At 45.7% G+C, this 21,301-nt stretch overlaps 2 protein-coding genes across 6 annotated transcripts in view; one reads left to right on the forward strand and one right to left on the reverse strand.

Annotated features, from left to right (window-relative positions):
* Positions 1-551: 551 nt before the first annotated feature.
* Positions 552-21,301, reverse strand: part of LOC142030814 (transcription factor HES-5-like) — a 32,650-nt gene continuing 11,900 nt past the window's right edge. For 2 of the 5 annotated variants that reach the window (XM_075027162.1, XM_075027161.1), the window contains exons 2-5: positions 2,896-3,147; positions 2,255-2,322; positions 1,893-2,073; positions 552-1,764 (exon numbers count right to left, since the gene is read on the reverse strand). In XM_075027162.1, coding sequence (XP_074883263.1) covers positions 1,523-1,764; positions 1,893-2,073; positions 2,255-2,317 — 486 coding nt within the window. In that variant the 5' untranslated portion in view covers positions 2,318-2,322; positions 2,896-3,147 and the 3' untranslated portion in view covers positions 552-1,522. Of the gene's footprint in view, positions 1,765-1,892; positions 2,074-2,254; positions 2,323-2,895; positions 3,148-15,364; positions 15,427-21,301 lie in introns of those variants that run through there. The other 3 variants (XM_075027165.1, XM_075027163.1, XM_075027166.1) reach the window with 3 other exon arrangements.
* On the forward strand, positions 15,352-17,652 carry LOC142030813 (transcription factor HES-5-like). The gene is made up of 3 exons (XM_075027160.1): positions 15,352-15,485; positions 15,810-15,990; positions 16,209-17,652. The coding sequence occupies exons 1-3, from the start codon at positions 15,420-15,422 to the stop codon at positions 16,472-16,474; spliced, it is 513 nt and encodes a 170-aa protein (XP_074883261.1). The 5' UTR covers positions 15,352-15,419; the 3' UTR covers positions 16,475-17,652.

Genomic DNA, 21,301 nt, shown 5'->3' on the forward strand with positions numbered 1-21,301 from the left:
CAAGGAGCCCCGAGGTAGGCGAAACAGCAACAAAAGGCCCAGGTCTGCGTATCCCTGCCAGGGCAGCACTCACCCGTCCGCGTCTGCAGGACCTCCATGGCTCTGCCACCCCTGCTCCGTGCTGCTGCCAACAGAGCTGCAGCAGGGCTCTTTCCTGAGGCTTTGCGGGACAGTTTGTTTGCCCCTCTGAGCTCTCAGAGAAGAAATGGTGGGAAGGCATCAGAGGACACACAGCACTGCAGTGATTCGAGTCTGATTCCTCTCAGTATGAGATAAAACGATGGTGTGGGAGGAGGACTTGGGTTCCAGCTGCTGCTTGTAGGGAGACCAGGTGCTCAGGTCCAGGGCTTCACTACTTGGGGGAGAAGGTTCTGTGTGGATAGGAGGGGCAGTGACTAGGGAAATGCTCAATACGATTCAGCTGAGACAATCTGCATGACAGGAGCACTTGCTTAGGGTTAAGGGTGTAAGGGGCTCACGTGATGGGAGTCATGAGAATATACAGAGTAGACGAGTATATGAGCTCCTTTCGCTTTACAGAAAATCCCACCTCTTTAGAAGACTAACATCTTAGTCTTCTTCAGGGGCGCAAGTGGCTGCATATCCCTCAGAAGGAGAAAACCCAGACAGAAGTTGCACACAAATGCATTTTATTGCTCTCTACAAACACAGAGACGCATACATAGTATGCATGTAAGCCATAGGGCTGTCCCAGTAGTGGGAGAAACGCTATCCACCATGAATTAAACCACTCAAAACAGACAAAAAATCATTATTATAATGAAAATGCTAGAAAAAGCATAGCTTACACCCAGAATGTATAACATTGACAAATCAAGCCTTTTACCTACTACCTTTTCTTTAACATAAAGCAGTAACATACTCTTTTTCTAAATTGAAAAAAGCAGCAAACAGTAGAAATATTCCACATAGTTTCCTAGCTTCTGTTCATCCATCACACTTTATATACTAGGACTATGAAAGGGTCATTGGGGAAAAATCCAAAACAAAACAAAAACCATCTTTGATGCTGTAGAATTTATAAGCAAACAGAGGGAAATTGATTTTAATCAAGTGTGCATGAACCAAAGGGTAGTAAATTTATCCTCCGGAGTGACTGAGCAAACAAGTGCCACTAGTCAAGCCAGAGCAAAGCTGATGGCTCTTACAAGCAATACGAGAGAAATCTCTCCTACAGCAATTCTTGTCCGTCACAACTGTAACATTTACAAAAATACCCTCCTTCATTTTGAAGACATTCACCCCCTGACTGGGCAGCATGCTGTGTTACTGTTAGCAGCAGTATCTACACAGCTTCAATACCACTCAACGGAATGCCTGAACTTTTGCCAAAGGATCCTGTAAAAGTCAAAAGTATGCCATTCCTTTCACACATAAATAAAATACACAGGGAAATAAAATTCCCTACAGGAGAGAGGATCAGAGCTGGACTATCAGATGCAGTCAGATCCTTCCTCTGGACTGTAAAAGGCAGAGGTCCATGAAGTAAGGACTCCCCCGACTACCAGGGCCTCCAGAGAGTACTGGCGTCTTTCGGAGATGCTTGCTTCAGGGTGCTGGGATTCCCAGGGGAAAAGGAGACCTCCGTAGCAGCTGAATGGCTCTTCTGGAAGTGGCTTAAAAGTTTGGTCTGTGTTTCAGTTCGGACTTTATGAAGAGAGAGGAAATGGAAAGCTTCTTGCAAACACCTAGAGTAGCCCTCTCTGAAGTCGAACTGAGAGCTTTTATGGAAGGATCCTGCAGCTAGAGAAGGGAAGAAAAGAGGGAGGGGCAAGAAAGAATAGTTTAGAGCAACTATGCATGGCTAGAGATTCATAAAACTGTCACAGATTTGCAGTAAGCTAGAGACTGAAACAAAATTCAATACTCACTCTTCATCTGCAGCTGGCTCTGCTGCTTCAGGTAGCTGACAGTCATCTCCAGGATGTCGGCTTTCTCCAGCTTGGAGTTGGGCTGGTGTCTCTGAAACTCCTTCTCCAGGAGCAGTTTCAGCTGCTCGATGCTGCTGTTAATCCGGTCACGACGCATTTTCTCCACCACCGGCTTCCTCAGCTGTAAAAAGCAAAGGAAAAGAGACCTATTATTAGAAGGATCTTCTCCCTGCCATTTCACAGGACTGTTTGTTGCCCATCACTGTTCCTAAACAATGTGGACCAGTTTCTCAGCTGGTGTAAACTGCTACGAGAACAGCTGAGAGCGTGGCTCGGAGCTGCCTTGCTGTGCCCAGACTTACTTTGTTTTTCTCCTTTGGTGTCAGCAGGTTGTCGGGCTCCATGAAAACAGTGCTGGGAGCCATCTGTCCTGAGGAAGGAAGGAAGGTCTCAGAGTGGAAGTCCGGGAGAAACGTGTTGCTGGAAGCTGCCTCTGCCCAATATTTATACTGTACAACCTCACTGAGAGTCTGTGGGTCTCCGGCTTGGTGGAGTTTCCCACACTCCACAGCCAATCAGGCAGATAGGCAGCACAATAGGAGAAGCATCTATTCTTGCATGCTCCATTGCCGGTGAATGGCCTGGGGATAATGACCTTCTCCCAGATGAGCAGGTGGGGAGTGTGTGGTACGTGAAAGGCTGGGATCAGAATTACGTGTCAGAAGCTGGGAAAGAGCTGGCCTTCAATGGGAAAAGGCTGCTGACTAATGCCGCAGATCAATAGCATTCCAGACGCAGCCTTGGGTTCACATGCGTGGAGGAAGGAGGAGGTCAGCTGCCGACAGCGGGAAATAAACCACTGCAGGCAGGCTACTGCGTGGGGCTGCCTTCCTCTCCGGGGACGCACGGAGGCACACGCCTAAGCAGGCACAAGTGCACATGCACACACGAGCAGCTTCTGGCTTTCTGAGATAAAGAGCAGAATTTCTTTAAATCCGCTCACCTTGTTTTCTCTGAGAGCCAGAGCCAGTTGTTCTCCCTCAGGTGACTGTGACCCCAGTTTTGCCCATGTGAAACAGAAAAAAGCTTTTCCCGTTTGGCTCACTGCAAATAAATACTCTTAATTGTAAGTACACACAGTTACTGAAAACGTTTTCTGTTTTGATCTTTGCTCTCTTCCCTTGGTATCTTACGCACCTCTTCAGAATACTCTCAAGTCACGTCACAAGCGCGTTATGTTTCCATTTTCAAATACCTGCAAGATAAATCCGTGAGGAGAAGGATCTCAGAGTGTTTTGGGATCAGTTCAGTCTCACATGCTGCTTTCTCATTCCCTCCTCAAAACATGTTTTACTCTAATTATTTTCATTTAATCCATGCACAAAGGAAAACAGAGTGCAGAAGAAAATTACATAGCCCATAAACTTATTAGAAATCAAATTCCTGATTCCTCATTATTCTCCACTGGGCCAGTTTCTGCATTGAGACGCACAGTCTTTGCTCAATAGGTGCCTGCAGCTGGAGGAGTTAACGGTCTTGCTATTTGTATCCTATAAACACACAGCCAGAGACTGATATTGGAAAACTTGAACCAGATCTGCCTGCATTTATCCTGCCTTCTGCTGGTGCAAGTACTGCTTTCTTTTATGAGCTCTAACCTCACACGAACAGCTGAAGAAGGAAATGGCAGCAGAGTGTTTTCTGCGTCCTCTGGACGTGCACCCCGGACTGTGCGGAGCAAGGCTGACAGCAATGCTGCCCTGTTATACTACAAGAAGGGCGAAGCAGGCAGGCAGCAGCATTAACCACACATCTAGAACCATGCGTTCTGGTCCCAGATTTACTCCAAACGTGCTATGATGTCACCTAATCAGTTCAACACACTTCTCTGTGAGCATCAGTATCTCCCTCTATAAGATTCAATACAGGAATAATAACAATCATTGGATAAATTACTGTCAAGTAATGTTAGGGCTTATATTTGGGGATCTCTTACTGTAGTAAGTAAACACTGTTTGTGATTACATTATTGTATGTGTATTAGTGTATATATTAATATACTGTTTGTGTTTACATTAATGTATGTGTATGTGTGTTAGTGTATATATTAATATATATGTGTGTGGTCATGCATGTCTTTCAATGTGAATACACATAGACACAGACACACGGACACAGTTCTCTCTCACTCTGCAACTCATTATTCGTAAGACCAGGTAAGGCTTAAATGACCTCTTCCAGGATCTGCTTTTCCATCCCTATTGTACTGCTCTTGAATAGGCTCCCTTCTTTTCGTACAGAGCAGCAGCTGTTGAGCTCTGAGTCTTTTATGTCAAGTTGTGGGAAAGCTTTTGTGACACCATTTCACATGTTCTCCTCAAAGCTTGTGGATTATCTTTGAGCCCATGTAATGCCACCTCTGAAACCAATCTTTCGCTCTCCGCATCCCTCTTGGGGAGATTCTCTGAAACAGAAACTCCTGGGTAGTAACTCATTTCTTGAGCTCATTAATCAAGCGCATGAAGAAGAAATATGCCAATCCTGCGATCAGCAGGCTCCGCTAGCAGTTTTGCTAGAGACATTTTCTGTTTTCCAGATTAACTCACTAGTAAGCAGCTATAAAACCAGAAATAATTTCCCCTTCCGGTACGAGTCACATAAACAGGCGCTCCAGTTTTAGTCCAACAAAGCTGTTTAAAGTGTCAGGTGCGTTCTCTGCAATTACCCACAGTACACAACAAGAAACTAAGCCTGCTTCTCAGTAATCTGTGCATTATTGCATTCCTGCATCGCAGGACTTTTAATTTGGGGGAGGACAAATTAACTTTCCATGATAAAACTGCAGTAGAGCAGATGCGTGACTTGAGTGACTTGGTCTGCCTTTGGCTTTCTTCTGTCACGTTTGCAGGCTCTGGCCGTTTCTGGGATTTTCGCAGTAGTTCTGAAGGTGTGAGGGGGAGAGGTGAGAGCCCAGAGCGGCTCTTGCTGCCTGCGCTGGGGCAGCTGGCTGCAGCCCCTCAGCCGATCCAGATCAGGCTGAATGCATTGCCACCCCCATGTCTGCCACTGCTGATTCCACCTGGGATTGCTACAGCAGGATTTTACACGTGAACCTCTTCTCCACTCAGGACCCAGGGGATTACAAAGATAACTCCAAGGGAAGAGTCATGCTAGCCTGAACCACCTTACTCTCCTTGGTCTTGCTAGAAGTTTTGCTTAATCCGCTATTACAACATCTAGCTCAAGTTAAAAGAGAACGAAAAACTCTATCTCCTTTCTTGCTCCAAGAAAGTAACTTCCATATACCTTCTTGAAGGAAGGATTTGTACGGGATAAAAACGCCCACTTGATTTTTTCCAGGATCACAAGCATCAAGTCCTGTTCCGTGTCTGTTTACTGCGCGCGCTTGAGATGCGATGGACCTTTTTTTCTCCTGCTGTTTAGTAATTACATGGTTAGGCATTGTCGCTGTAACCCAAGCCTTCAGATTTCCTGCCCTGAACTCTGCCATGGGCTCAGTGGAGCACAAGGCTGAGAGCAGGAGAAGGCACACCATGCTCTGTGCCTCACGCCGTCTGGATGTGGCAAGCCCCTTGATGCCCGTACCCTCGTTTTAGCACCTGCATGCTGGTTTCAGAGCAACGTGAGCTCAGGTCCCTTAGGAAAAAAACATAGCCCAGCAAAGGCAGCATTGGCTTTCCTAGCAGCGATTCCAGAACAGCTCTGCTGCCCCACGTTTGAGCAGTCCAAAGCCAAATGGAAAGGAGTAGGAGATAGTTGTGCCAACACTTTACCTGATTGCACTGCAGTAGTGGCTGTGCACTCCACACGGGTCAAGGGCTCAAAATTTCTTCTCCATGAGGATCCAAACTGACCCAAAGCCTGCTACTGAGCAGGCTGAATGCTAAATAATCTTCTGTGGCCTCGAGAAATTCACTTAACCATAGAGGCTGGAGGCCCCACATATTTAGAACGTGTGTGATAATAAAAATTACAGTATTCAATGTATTACTGTGAGGTGAATGTAGCAAAATCTCCCCCAGATGGTAAATCCACTGAGGTTCCTACTTCCTCCCCCTGTGTCACATGTGAATTTTAAAGCATCTGAAATAAAAATATATATTTAAAATAGCTTTTTATTTCCTCTTCAGTTTTACAGTCTGTCAGGGGAAAAATTAGCCAATTACTGACCATCTTGGAAGAGTTACTCAAATTAGATGCTCAATTACCCAAAATAGATGCTCTACTTCTGCTTTGGTTGGAAATCCTGAAGAAAAGTGGTAACAAAAATTCCTCCCCATTATAAAGTTAGCAGAGTCAGTGGACTTTACACTAAGGATAATGAATTCTGAATTATACACCTTCTACTATGGTTCCAAACATACACCATATTGCATAGAAAACTTATTAGGATCCCAAGATACTGGATCTGGATAACACATTTAAAATACGGCATTAGCAATAGCCTTCCCCCAGAATCTCTGCCAGATGTTAGCTCTTTAGGAAGACTTAAAGATGCTGCTGCTTTCCCAAGTCTTGAGAGATGCTCATTGCTCTCCCATTGCCTCTCTCCTGATACGTGCTGCCCAGATGGCCTTTTGGGAGCAGGGTTTCCCACTGAACACAATGCAGAGGCAAGCACCGTTGCTAATGTGGTTTGTAGTCAGGCACACTTCCTTTGTGGCAGGAATGAATATGGTTAAGAAATGGTGTGGGAAACTCAGAAATACACAATCTTCCATAGCCTTATGCTAGTAAGTCATTTAGAAAGCTAAAAACGCTTGGGAGTAGGGACAGAGCAATGCTTCTGAAAAGAGAACGAGAAAGACAGCAAAATGTAGGAGACTTAATTAGTGCTGAGCCCTACAGACCATCCTGAGGTGAAAAATAAAATGGGTCCAATCCTATGGACCTTACTTGGATCCTCACTGAAGTCAGCAGAAACTTTGGACTCCATGAAGAGTGAACCAGACTGCTAGATTTTGCCTGCAGCTTTTGTACCTCCAGAGCTATTTCCTGATCTCCGGTAAACGGGCATAAATACAAATTACCTCTACACCTACAGTGGAATTTATCAAAATCCTAATCAGCAAAATTTGAGCCTGAATTTTCACCTGCCAAATACCAATACCAGCATCTGGTCTATTGTTCCCCCTTTCTGTCATCCAAGCAACACAGAATAGTTTAGAAGTGTTAATGAAGAGAAAAGCTTCCCCATAGTATTACTGGTATAAAATCTGATCTAATTTTCTTAAAAGCCGAGCCCAGCTCCTATACATCTATACGGGTCATACAAAAGTATCATGCTATCCTCATGGTCCGTAGGAGTCATCTTTTTCCCTCAGCGCTGTGCAGCAAGGAGGCGCAAAAATCCCATTGCGAAATTACGATGATGGCTGCCTGAACGGGACCTGCACTGGTTGTGTTTCAAAGCTTGTTTTTTCCACGTTTGCTCAAGGAAAGCACACCAGCGGACACGTGGGGCTAGGGAATTGATGCCCTGTCACACCACTATGGGTGATGTGCTGCAATGGTTGCCATCATATTTGGACAGGCCAGCCTTTGATAAAAAGAACAGCAAGACAGAGGTACTGAGCAACAAGTGACACCTGTTAGCAGAGTCTCTTGGTATCTCTCAGTGACTCCATGGAGAGTCCTAGCAAAAAACCATGTTATTCTTCTGGGCAAAGCTGAACTGAGGTAATGCCTCCCCTACAGCAGAGCATCTCCAAGCTGGCAGGAGGAAATCAGTCCTGTATTTGAAGCCCGTATTTAAATTACAGCAAACAGCAATTCAGATTAACATGCCAGGGCAATCAAGGACTGGAGCAGCTTCTGTATCTGTTTGCAACAGTTTGCATAAGCTTACTAGCAGCTTGACTAATATCAAGGGTCTGTGTTTCCCAGGACATATTAAACAAATCTGGGGAATTAAAGAGGCGAACAGAACATGTGGCTCAGAAGTCTTCATGTGGGCCAAAACCACGTCTGCCACCTTCAGTGGGACAATTTTCTTTGGCCTTACTGGTGGACGAGCAAGGTTCTGCTCCTGCAGCTCCCTTCCCTGTCACGTCCTCCCAGCCCTTCCTTGCTCTGCTGCTTGGCAGTCCCTTGTTTGAGTCTGGCGCAATTTCTGTTTGTCTGCATAGCTTCCTTCACTTTTTTCCTTTTACTCGGGGTTTATTTTGCCTTCGTGCAGTTTTTATAATCTGATTTTTCATTCTGTCACTCTTTTTCCCTCTGTCTGTCACAGGCAGATGTGGTTTGAGGACAGGAGTGTCTTACAGACCCGCAGACTGTGTGAGTTTGGAGTTCCTTCCAGTTTCCCACACTGCTCTCCTATTCACTGCATTCAGGCAGAGGATAAAGGAAGTGTGCCATGCTACAAGCTGAATTAGAAATGGTGTTTGACTTCCCTTTGTACTTCACAGAAACCTTGCTCTGGGTAGACCATCTGCATAGCACTCACTGTGGAGAAAACCATTGATCAAGGCCTGTCAGCCCAGCTGGGGGAACTTGGGAAAGTAATTCCTTGTGCCACTTCAGTTCTTTAGGGCTTAACATCTGGCTGGAGGGGGAGGCGACAGTTGATGGTTTAACAGTCTTGCTTCCTTTCAAGTTTGGGATGCTGTTTTGATCCCTGATAAGCCTTTCTGAAATCCTGATTTTAATAACATGGAAAGCATCCAGAAGACCAGGAATAATGCACTGGCTTTGCATTTTCAAAGTGCTTTACAAATACCAGCTAATGAATTCTCAGCAACCTCCTCTGTGAGATAAGGATGTATTAATAGCAATGTTTTACAAAGGAAGAAAAATGAGGCAGGCAGGAGAAACCCAAAATTTCAATATTTCAAATAACCTACTGGTTGCAGTGCTTCTATTGCCAAGTGGCTATTTGAGACATCTGGTTTACAAAGATGCTCAGCACCCACTTTTGTTTTAATTAGCTTTGGCATCTCTGAAAAGCTGCCAACTCCCTAGCTTGTGGGAGAATTTGGATTACCGGCCTGGACCACACTCGCAGTCATGCACCACCAAGATAAGCAGATGCAAAAGTTTTCCTTTGTACTCAAGTTCAGTAGCGGTTTTTGAAAATGTTATTTATAAGCCCATAAAATGGCTGAAAAGGAAGATGCACTTAAATCCTTGATCAGGAAATACTTAATGATCTATTCGACAGAAAATAACTTGATCTCTCTAGAAAGTCAACTAAGTTTTAATTTGCTTATTCGTGCTCCTGAAGACCTACCAAAACCTCAGTCCTAAGCTGCAGCTGTCCTTAGTCCTTGTGCAGATCTGTCTGTCAGCACCGTCTAATTTCAATCAGCTGCCTCCCAGCGGTTACGGTTATTCTGGGCTTGGAGCTCCTTGGAGGAGAGGGTGCCGTGTGCCCTGAATTACATGAACTCTCTGAGTTTATAAGGGAATTTCAGGCCCTGGACACTTGGCCTGGATAAAACCAGTGACTCAGAAATGAGGAAGGGGCCATTCTGCTTTAGCTACAGTGTTGTGGTAACGTGCATACCAGATCCCCAGTACCTGGTGCTGCAGATGATCGTAGGGCACGGTTTATACTACCAGCTACACTGGAGATGTTCTGGGAGTCCTAGTCCTATTCTTAACCCTCTCTAGACCGTTTTCTTGAGAGTCTGGCTCTGTTTCTTGCACTAAATTCCCCTGATCCTGACATCTGACAACATGTGGCGTAGTGATGAGGGCACCCAAACTCTGCCTTGCAAGGACCAGAACTAGACTATCTAGCTTTTGAAAAATGGTTCTTGCCTGCAAGGCAGGTGCCTGCTTTTCTCAGACATGATCTCTTCATTCTACTCCCAGCTGAATGTGGCACAGATGTTGTTCAGTCCTCCAAAATCCACCTGCCTGGCAGGGTGGGACCTGACACTGAGGCCCAAGACACCTTCACCAGACACACGTCCATTGTGCTCCACAGTGTGGTGACTGACAGCCGCCAAGCACGAGAAAGTGGATTCCAGTAGGAGCTTACATCCCAAAACTCAGGCTGAACTCAAGGGAAGGGGAAAAATTCACTGGGGCATAAGGGAGAACCAGCTTCAGGTTACAAATTTGTTCCCAAGGTAGGGAACAATCGGATGAGGCTCAGGGGACACCAGGGAAGCCTGTGACTATTATCTCCCCTCTCCATCGCTGCCCTAGCTAGAGCTGAGTGATTAAATATCTGACAGATGCAGATAGGATTAATTGCTGCTCTTATAAGGGGAGAGGTGACTGCCCTGCTATCTGGCACGAACACACCATTCCCATCTTGGCAATGACAGCAAGTGGTTGTTGGGGCCAGACCTCAGGAACCACACTCCCAATTCTCAACCTGCTCCTCTGAAATATTCTCTCTGCAGGATACCTTCTCCTTGCCAAAACGCTTGGCAGCACTATTTGATAAGTCTTGTGGTTTTTATCGTGAGACTCATAATACTTATGGCCTTCAGTAAGACTTCACATCCAAGCCTCATGATTATATAAAGAGAGAAAATTAATGATATTGATCCAAACAAAGTCCAAATGCTCAATAATCAAAAACTAAGTTAAAAAAACCCCACCAAACTTTTATTTTTATTAGAAACATCAAAATGTTTTTGTTAAACCCCTGTGACTTTCAGCCCATTTCTTGACTTCTTGAAGCCAAAATTTCGACATTTGAAACGTTGGCTGTAATGCCAGATCCTCAGAGATGCTGAGCCCGTTGTAAGAACTGAATGCCACCGTCTTCCAAAAAACCCCACCCAAAACAATGAAAGAGGCGCATGAGCTCAGCAGCTTCTGTGTTTGCTCCCTCCACCCCACTGTTAGTGACAAGCTGTTCTTCCTTGGCCAGAGCTGAGTAAGTGACAGACTGACTGATGGGGTCTGCGTATTTCAGAGGACTTTTGGGGAGCGTGTGCTCCCACTGAAGTCAGCAAAATCTGGGGTGCTTTAGAGCAAAACTCAAAAACGTCTGGTAGCACATGTGAGAGAACTGCCAGGTCTCAGCCCTGTTGCCGAGATGGGGAACAGTCACGTTACCAGGATAATAACTAACCTAGCACTGGCTTATGTAACTATAGAGCAAGGCGTAGCCGAGTCCCCTGGTAAAAGCAGAAGGATAGGATATATTCTGTGGTTGGTTTATATGGGGTTTTGAAGGAGGAGGGTGGTAAACACATAACATGGTGGCTCCCGCAAAGCCTGCTCCCAGGGCAATGTGTTCCTTTGAGACATAATTGATTCCTGCCATCAGGCACCAGCCTGCTCTCCCTCAGGGTCAGCGCTTTCCCACATCCAACTCCATTATCCCACAGACCATGCCTTTTGTACAACACACTCCAGCTATTCATGTGCAAAGCAGCTGTAATCCCCAGACCTTTCAGAGTCAATATACCAGGAAATAATAAATCCCTCTTGTGCACTCTTGAATATGCTGAGAGGTGACTAGTGGGAACTTCAGCTGGGCAGAAAAATAATAAATTCTCCTTAATTTTTAATTATTTGTAATACTCACTGTAGAAAGACTATGTCATTGGTGCATGACTACTTCAGGGTCACCCACCCACACAAGCAGCTATAGAAGTTGCTTTTGCCTGTAACAACCCTAAAAATGCAGATCCAATTGTCTCATATGTTTCTTAATGATCAAAGTCCACTTTCCTTCACTTATGCACCTGGGAATGGCAGTATATTAAGCATTCTGGATCTAAAGAAAAACTAATTAAAAAAGGTTAAACCTGTGAAGAATGTACTTTACACTAATAAAAGACCCCTTTTTGCCAGGGTTCTAATGTCTAAAGGAGGCAAGATAATGCCATGCTAATGACATTTAATGGAATACTTTATACAATAGGTCTAATAACAACATAACCTTTTCCCCTGAAAGAGGCAGATTTCACTACGCCTCCGCTCCGTTTGTTCACACAGCAGAATTATGCTTGGCTTGTGAGAGCGGAAGAAGCCAATCCCGAGTAGCAAGTTTTACAGGAAAATTTCTTTATATATTGCCTCCCATGGCAAACAATTTTTAAACTATTTACCATGTAGAATGTAGTATCACTGAAACACTCTGAGCAGAACACGGTGGGCAGGGTTAGCTGCACCTGCGGGGCTGGGAGAAGGGATCTTCATCTGTGACGCCAAAGGAAGCAGTGGCTCTTAAGTTAAAAACTGTCAGAGGATCATTAGGGTTCACCTCAGATAGGCAGTACCCTGTCTTTTCAAACCTTATCCAAGAAACCTCCACAGAGCAAGTCATAAGCGTATGAGGATGAGGAAGGGATGTGGTGATACTGCAGGGATTTGTGGTGCTAAAATCTAGGAATCTTAAACATTAGGACACGTCCAGCAGGCAACAGTAAGGTATGAGCGTGGCACAACATACAGACCCCACAGTTTCATCTGGCATTCAAAGGTAATAATTTCCATGCAGATGTGTCAGCACAGGTCGAGTTGGGACCCTGGCAGGCGTCCTCATTGCTACTGTCTTCCTCAGTGATGCTGCCACTAGTGCATCACCTGCGAAAGTGAGATCAGAGCTAGCCAGGCCCTAAAACCCCTTCCATTTTACCTGTGTCAAAAATCCTTTCCAGCAATGCTAACCATGGGCTGGCCTGAGGAAGAGACAAAAGCCAACTAGAGATCAGCCTGTACACAGGACAGACCCTGCAGAGCCCTGCTCCCCAGGCGGCTGGGGTGGCAGAGGGGTGTCCCAGGGAAGAAGCATCTCTGCCAGGCTCCCAACAGATGGGGACAAAAAAAATTCCTCTGCAAGACAATGAGAAGCAGCCACCCTTAGCACTCCCACTGCAGAGGAGCACTGCTCCTTCTCCGCTTCGTTCTCGCAGGTGTTCATCCGTACCCTCAAGTGCTGCCAGAAGAGCACGAGGGCCGCTTCAGCCCTGTCCCTAACCCCCGCCACGGACACGGGCTCAGCTCCCGATTCTGAGAGAGCTCTGCGAAAGGGTTTAGCAGCACTGCTCCCATTTCCCAGAAGAGCAAACTGAGGCACGGTGAAGCAAACCAGCCGTCCCCCGGGACAGCCAGTGCTGCAGCTGAGCTCGGTATTCCTGCTGGCCACCCCTGCGTGTGAACCAGTGTCTCGGCCCCCTTGCCCCATGTTGCCCCTTTCTCTTGGTAAACAGAGACCTCTGAGAAACCCCTGCCTGCATGGCGAAACATGCGCTTTTCAGCCTTACTCAGTGAAAAAGCCATGTGAGTTCATCGTGCCTTGACAGAAGTGCAGGCTCCACAAAGGAGTTATTAGCACCAGGCTGTGTGGGTTCGAATTTCTCTGCGCTTCCCATAATTTTCCCCTATTGATAACATTTCTTGTTGGGACAATAGAAGTGTGCCTTGCAACTACTCGCGACATTAGTGACGGTGCTTGAGCCTGAATGATTTAAAGGGACAGAATCCAACTCCCAAAAGACCATCTGGCTATCAGTTATAATACAGCAATAAAGGTCAGGGCTGCTTCTCAGGAGTTGGGAAAAAGATGGGTTTTGACACTGAAGAGTCTCTTCAACCCGCTTGGTACATGTCTACCTGTCAGGTCCTAGCTTCAAGGCCTGCCACCATTGCTCCCTTGCTAGGAAAGGGATAACACAGGACACCAGCTCCTGGAGGAAGGCCAGCCAAAGAACACAGGAAAAAGGCCAACACCTTATTATAGCTGGCAAAAGCTAGGGCATGGTCTCTGAGCTGTATCTTATTTTGTATCGCAATCCTTTGACTGCTTCAAAGTGTTCATGAGATGTCTTGTCTTCTGGCTTTCCCACAACGCAGGGAATAAAGGGCTCCAAGGACAACATCTGCCCTTCACAAAGAGCTAAGCCCATTCAGGCCCATACAATGAAAACCACGAAGCTGGCTATTTCAGTGACGCCTCCCTCCTTCCTGTCAACTGCCCATTAAACTCAGGCTTCACTTCAGGATTTCCAAGTAAGAAATTGTCTTTGGCTTTCTTACCTCACTGCACACTTCCCTCCACCATTTCCATTTCCAGAACCTCAGCCACGCTCCCGTGCACGAGCAGTGCACTGGCAGAAGACAAGCACACCTCTGCCTAGGGCACTACAGGCTAGACCCTCAGATGGCAAGATGCAGCACAGCCTTTCTCAGGTAGGTTCTGGGTTATTTTCGGTGCTGCCTCAGGGACTGTATCCAGGCAAAGATTTTTTCTCGTAAGACAAAATCAGAACTGACCTAAAGTGTCCACGCAACTTCATTCTTTTTCTTGCCTCTACCATAAAAGAAATAACGTTTGCTTAATTTTTACCAAAATTTTCATGCAAATACAAGCAAGCAGCACTATCCCCATTTTCCAGATAGGAAAACGGAGTGGGGATGACACGCTAAAGGTTACACAGGGAGGCAATTACGTGGCCTCTGAGATCTCACGTTGGGCAAACTGCGGCAGGTACAGTCTGCGGCGGGGCAGTGTGATGCTCCTTGGTCAGATGAGAACAGAGCACACCAGAAATCTCGGGCAAGAAGCAGAACTGGCCTCCTTGCTGAGGTCCGAAGATGGGCCTCAGCCACTAAATCCCATTCACGACCTGCCTCTTACTTCCCAAGGCCTAGGGCTTCTGGTTTGAATCTGATGCTACTCTTCCACCCATCTCAACCATCATTCTTGTAAACGTCTGTATGAAAGAGAGAGAGTAGAAAAGGTAAAAGAAAGAGCTACAGGGGTGATGAGGCATGGGCCCAGTTCTGTGAGGAGGTGTGTGGCTCTCCTTGATGATGGCAATGGGAACACTGGTGCAACGGGCTCACAGAGCCTGGGGTGTTAAGGGGAAGAGAGAAACAGAGGTTACTATTCCCATTTGCTTCCCATTCCCGCTTTATTCACCCTGTCCACCCAACATCCCGCCATCATGACTATTGATTCTCCACAGCATTTAGAAACGTCATGCAAACAAACCTGTCGTTTCCCACTGGTAACGCTTTGGCTCACCCATTAAAAGTGTAATGACTGTACAGACAAGCGCAAATACACCCACACTCTGGCTAACGGCTGTAAAGTGCCCTCTCTAGAAAGAGCAGAGAGATGTCCTTGGTGCTGTTGATTTTAACCCTAACAGTGCTCCCTTTCTTCTTTTCCCGCCTTCCCCCAAAAGCGTGCCTCCTCCACGCCACAAACGTGACGGGCACAGGCAGGGACTCAGGAATGCAATTGATCCCGGACAACCAGCTGGAGGGTCAGTGTTTTCCCAGATCCCTGGGCAGCCCCGAAGAGCCACGCTGCACACTCCACCAGCCAGCGTGGGCAGAAGGTTATTCTCTCCAGGGCATTTGCAATCAATGTACCATGCACTAATAGATGCTTCCTCTATTGTTCAGCTGTGTGCCTGGATTGGCTGGATGGCTGTGGGAAACACCAGCAATCCCCAGACTCACATATCTGCTGAAGCTCCCCGATGTATAAATAGAGGCAGTCGGTAACTCCCAAAGCATAGCCTTACGCTCAGCGCAGCAGCCTGACGTGGGGGTCTCTGCCCAGGCCTGAGAGCGCTAAGAATGGCTCCCAGTAACACTCTCATGATCCACATGGAGGAGAAACTGCTGCCAAAAGAAAAGAATAAAGTAAGTGGAGCCCTTGACAGGATTGGAGGGGCTGGCCTGCGCTCTTTGCAGTGGGCTGCCACTATCAAATAAATACTACGTGGGGAAAAAAGATGAGATAAGGAGGGAGAAAATGGTCTGGGGGAAGGCAAATAGGTTAAAGAGAGGTAAAGGAGGCTATGCAGGTTTTTAAAAACTAAACTGAGCGGAGAACAGGTAGGCAGCATCGCAAAGCTGTCCCACCAAAAGAAAGCATCCTTGAACATGTGTCTACCAGGGCATCAGAAGGGGAAATTAGGTCAGGTCTCAGAAAATCCTTAACGATCTGCTGCATCTCTCTTACAGCTGAGGAAGCCAGTGGTGGAGAAAATGCGTCGTGACCGGATTAACAGCAGCATCGAGCAGCTGAAACTGCTCCTGGAGAAGGAGTTTCAGAGACACCAGCCCAACTCCAAGCTGGAGAAAGCCGACATCCTGGAAGTGGCTGTCAGCTACCTGAAGCAGCAGAGCCAGCTGCAGGACCAAGGTGAGTCCAGAACATGTATTGCACACCGCTTAAGGTCTGCTCCTCCCAAATAGCCCTGGCCCCTGAAGCACACAGGGGTATAACACACCGGGTCTAGTCACAGGAGCGAGGCTCGTGGACGCAGGCTTTTGAAAGAAACTTAATGCATGAATCACCACTGTCCCACATTTTGCTCAGGATCTTAATCCACTGCATTTGCTTCTTTCTTTCTTTTCTAGCATTCATTCACAAGAATCTAGAGCAGGACTTTAACAGTGGCTACCTGCGATGCCTCAAGGAAGCTATGCATTTTCTGTCCTACTATGAACCCAAGAAGGAAACTCAGGTGCAGCTAATCAAGCATTTCTGCAAAGCTCAGATGGGTGCAGATGTCACGTACTCTCCTGCTCTGCGTAGTTCACCCCTGTCACCCTGCCTGTTCGCCAGAAAGCAACCTGCCCAGAAGACTGTGGCTGCTGCTCCTACCATCTGGAGACCCTGGTAGACCTGCTGAGCTTTGCTTTATTCCTGTGTTTTGCTACAAAGACTAGAGGGACCTGTGATTTAATAGTTCCTCTTTAAAGTAGGAAACATTGCTTTCCAAAGGTGGGGGTGGTGGTGGTTATTGTTTTTCTGTCACAAGAAATGCGGGTCACTGAGTAGTTTCCCTTCATAGTGAAGGACCGTGTTTGTATCTTGCAGCAGATTTGCTGCTTTTATTGGTGGCTCCTAGCCAAAGAGAGGACCAAGTTCTGTGGTGATTTAGAAAGCCAAATGCCTTTCAGTTTCCATCCCACTTTGGCTTGGCAAGGCTGTCGAGTCTGTGGCTGTCAGTGGAAATCTTTCTGCTAACTCCCTGGGTCACTGGTTCAAGTGCTCCATTGTTTCTAGATAATATATTGACCTTCCTAAAGAAGAGCACTTTGAAGAATGTTTCTTGTACCATAAGGAGAGTATTGAGCCTTTACCTTTTGAGTGAAAGATGTTATTAAGAAATGCTGATTCTTCCGAAGTTCCTATGCTATTTTTAGTATACCTTCTTACAGAAAGTTATGATGAGAACAGATAGCTCTAGGGAAAATTCTCTTAATGTCAGTATGTGCTGCTCTCAGTTGAGGGATAACTGATGCCTTTTGTAAAGGAAATACCTGTGATATACCTTAAGGAAAAGGGGGAGGAAGGGAGGCAATGAGTACTTCATAATCATTCACTGAACATGCTCAAGAGCTTAAAAAGCTTTTATAAAGTTGTGATGTATTCATCCTGTGTGATGTTCAACTTTGGTGTCTTCACTGTACAATACAATAAAAATGGTTTTAGTCATTAATCCTTTGGTCTGAAATGATTAAAATGGCTAATACTCCTGGACTAAGTGATGCATGTAGACTCCTTCTGCAGTGGGCAAGCTACCAGATGTCATATTTCTGAGCCCTTCATTCCAGTTCATAGTTTATATTTGTGAAATTCATTTGGCAGAACAGGATTTCAGATCCTGCAAAGAAGGAAGCAACCTCTGGCAAACTTGTCAAAAATTAAAATAGAGGCGAAATTGAAGTGAGATACTGAGAGGTGTAGACCCAGATACTTAATAGCAACCTATTCAGGCTTCAACAAATCACTAATTTTACAGTCAGTTTATTTCCCCTCATTCCCCGTTAATTTGCCCACCAACCTGCATTCAGTCTTACGCTTTCTGTCCATTTAGGAGGTAGCAGCATGCAAAACCCCTAATAACTTCCAAGGAGCTTGGCACCTAACTCTGCTTGGGGATCTTACCCTCCTCCTTGAAAATACCCACAATGGGGTGAACTAGTTCTTGTTGTCTTTTAATTTTAGCACCTCCTGTTACCTAAACACAAATTCTGTTAGGCAATAACAGAATTGCTTTCTTTACTGAAGTGAAATATGCCCATATATGGCTAAAAGTATACATAATTTGATAGCAAACAGAGATTGAAAAAGCATTTCCTCTCCTAATTATTTCCTCATACTCTTCTTTTCTTCCAACATTTTATTCTCTTTCTCTGACATCCACCTAAGGTTCCAAACATGCCATGAGGAGGGCCTGTGCCTCGGAGTTAAGAAACTGCCACACTCCACCAGGCTTTTGATTTTTTTTCTATCCAGTCTGTTGTAGAGATGGTCTCTCTGCCAAGTATATTTTAAATGATCCTACCTTCATTTTTTCACCCCACCTCAATGCAGAAAACATATCTAGCATATCCTCTTACACAGAGGCTTACAACAGCCTGCCTACCTGGCTTGCACCAGCTGAGTGACCCAAACCAAGCAGCCGGGCTTCCCGTGAGTTGCAGAGAGAGGCACTGTAGCATCCGTGGGCAGCCTCAGATCCAGCCCTGTTAGACTCTTCTGAAATTCTCTATGTACAGGCCATGTGATTCCTGTCTCCTGAGGATTAAGTCAGCTGCGCTCTGGGGATGTGAGGAAGACTAGTACCCATTATAAAGGATGTGTTTGTCCTTCTCCCACACAGCTACGCAGAGGGGATGGATGAGGTGAATGAGCAAAAAGGGATTCAGAAGGTATTTGGGGAAGCAGGAAGAAAAGCATGAGAAGGGGATCCTAAAGTCACCCTTGAGCACCTTAAATACCAACAGCCTCTCTGAAACACAGCACCCTCCCCAATAACATTCACTCACTTTTCCTTAGAAGAGTTCCCATTCATTGCTCGGTGAGGACCATTCACCTTTTATTTTCCCATCTCTTCAAAGCAAAATAAATCTGCACAAATAATCAGTTCACAAAACCATTATCTAACCACAGTAACCCATTGATTTGGATACATGACAGGAAACCCACTCATTCTTCCAGAGATACATTAACAGCATGAAACACCATTGGTCAGCAATTTCAACTCTCCTCAGATTCCCTGGGAGAGATGCCCTTGAAAAGCTTCATTTCTAGCGTATGCTTTTTTTCTTAAGCAAAAGGAAACCTAGAATATCTGATCTTATCCAATGGCTGCTTAGTTAAGCACTAAGCAAACTCAGATCTGCTAAGCTGACAAGATCAAACCACATTCAAACACTGCTAGCTGTACCTGGCCAGTCCTCGCTTGATTTGTGATGAAAGCCTCTGTTATATGTACGGAAAGGACCAAAAAGCCAGCTAGCCAGGTCAAGAACACTTTGCTCTACCTCATTTCGTTTGCACGGATCATTTTGGTTATTATTTTACCCTGAACGCATCAGCTGGTTGAGTACTCTTCATCTGTCTGCCAATGCAATACAAGGTGGGGTTTTGGTACAGTTCTGCGATTCATCAGGGGCTGATACCAATGCTGCAGAGAGATCTGTTCTTCCTAATGAACTACTAAAAAATTCAGAAGAGATATTTTTAGATTTTGTGGTTGCTTAGCAATCTTGAAAAAGTCACTTCACTTTGCTGTGCTCAACTTGTCTTTGTCAATTAGTACAAGCTTCTGAATCTCAGCAAAATTCAAGCTGTTCATCCATGCCTGTGCAGTTTTTAATCAAACCTAATTAAGGCAGTTTGCAATAGGAAGTTTGGGGGCAGTTCAGGCTCAGTTGAAATGCAGTGTGCCCCAAAGCACACCGCAACCTGACCATGCACCACGGGGACTGGGAATAGAGTCACACATGGCATGGAGAAGTCTGCTGCTATTATGTGGACGGGTATCTTCTGCAGCTAATGCGTTACCACCCAAGTAAACCATGTAGTGAATGTCACAGTTGGCAGCATCACTGCAGTTTGTTTAAAACTGACAGCATAAACAGAAAAGAGAAAAGGAAACCAAAGAAGAGCTGCACAAACTGAAGACTGTTGGATTTGAACCCAGTCCCTCTAGTTCTAGGCTAACATGGGAACAGGCCGTCGAAATGACAACTGTGCAAAACTCATGTGAGATCACAGTCAGACTTCTAAGCCCAGAACTCCTGCCACCCATGTTGGCATAAATCTGGAGAGACGCAGCTACTGTCATTCAAACCACAAGGTCTGATTCTCATTTACACTGAGGCTGTATTACATTACTCTGGCTAGAGTGGGGAAGTCAATCATGCTTAGCTTTTAGCATACATGAGATTCAGACCTACTGTTTGAAGAGTGGTGTAAGGGAAAGAAGCAGTAAGTGCCTCCTTGCTGGGCAGGGGGAAGAAACCAAACCTCACCAGAAAGCCTCCATTTGCTCCAGGGAGTCAGATCCATGGCTGGTGCAAGCACACTGCTTCTGATTTTCACCAGCCAAAGACTTGCCTCTCTGGGCTTTAGTCTACCAATTACTTGACAGCTAAAAGCCAGACCTCCGGTTTCACCAATTTTAGCACAGCAAAGGTTATGTTTACAATTTATTAATTATTATCACTTATAATAATTGAACGCAAAGCTTCTTATTGCTCCTCTGTCCCCTGGGGTGACTCTCCCCTGCTCCAACACATTCCCACCCTTAGGGGAGATGTTGTTTATTATGCTGATCCCACAGCCCAGGAATACTCTCCTGACAAAGCCCCTATTAACCTCAGAGTGTGGGCCTGAGTTTCTCAGAGTTTCCCACACTTTCTTCCCTATTTATGACATTCAAAGGGACCACAAAGGAAGCGTGCCTCACAACAGCCCACATTAGTGACGCTTTTTGGCTCAGCATTGTGATGACCAGCAATTCCTGTCCCGATAGACCATCTGGAGAGCTATTTTCCCAAGGAGCACATTGATCGATCAGTATTATGCGAGAGCCCTTTTAAAACTTGGGAACGTTATGCTCTTTGACACTAAATAGGTGTCTCGAGAGGGGTTGTCAGAAAGATTTTAAACCATTTAAGGAAGGCACAGAAAAAATAAAAATCGTAATTATTTCTTTAAAAACACCATCAATAGCATTTGTGAGACACGCTGACAGGAAATGGTCTAAAATAAAAATGCTCTGAAAGTGATATAGAAAGGAAAGCTTTAAGCCATCAAGTTGTGCGCTATAAGGACAGCCACAGACATACAGGAACACTGCTTTTTAAATCTGCATAACATAGACAATGAAATTCTGGTTTTCTGGACCGTTCTCTGATAGTTCACCTTCCTCCAGACCTGGTGCTACATTGCAATACACTGGGTTCCCCTCCACAGAAAGCTAAGTATCAGATGAGCTAGGAAAGCTGCCAATTGGTATTACAAGTAGTAGCAGCTTTTGTGAAAACTGTGTGTGTAGTTAGTCTGCACCTGGGCTGAAATCACCACCTACAAACCAGAAGCAGAAAGCTCCATGGCCCAGTACGAATTTCCTAGGCTAGCGGTCCTCCGGCTGTTTTGACTTATGGACTATAATGAACACAAGCCTCCTGATGATAGTCTTGGGGTTGGC

Source organism: Buteo buteo, chromosome 5, assembly GCF_964188355.1.
Source record: "Buteo buteo chromosome 5, bButBut1.hap1.1, whole genome shotgun sequence".
Lineage (NCBI taxonomy): Eukaryota > Metazoa > Chordata > Aves > Accipitriformes > Accipitridae > Buteo > Buteo buteo.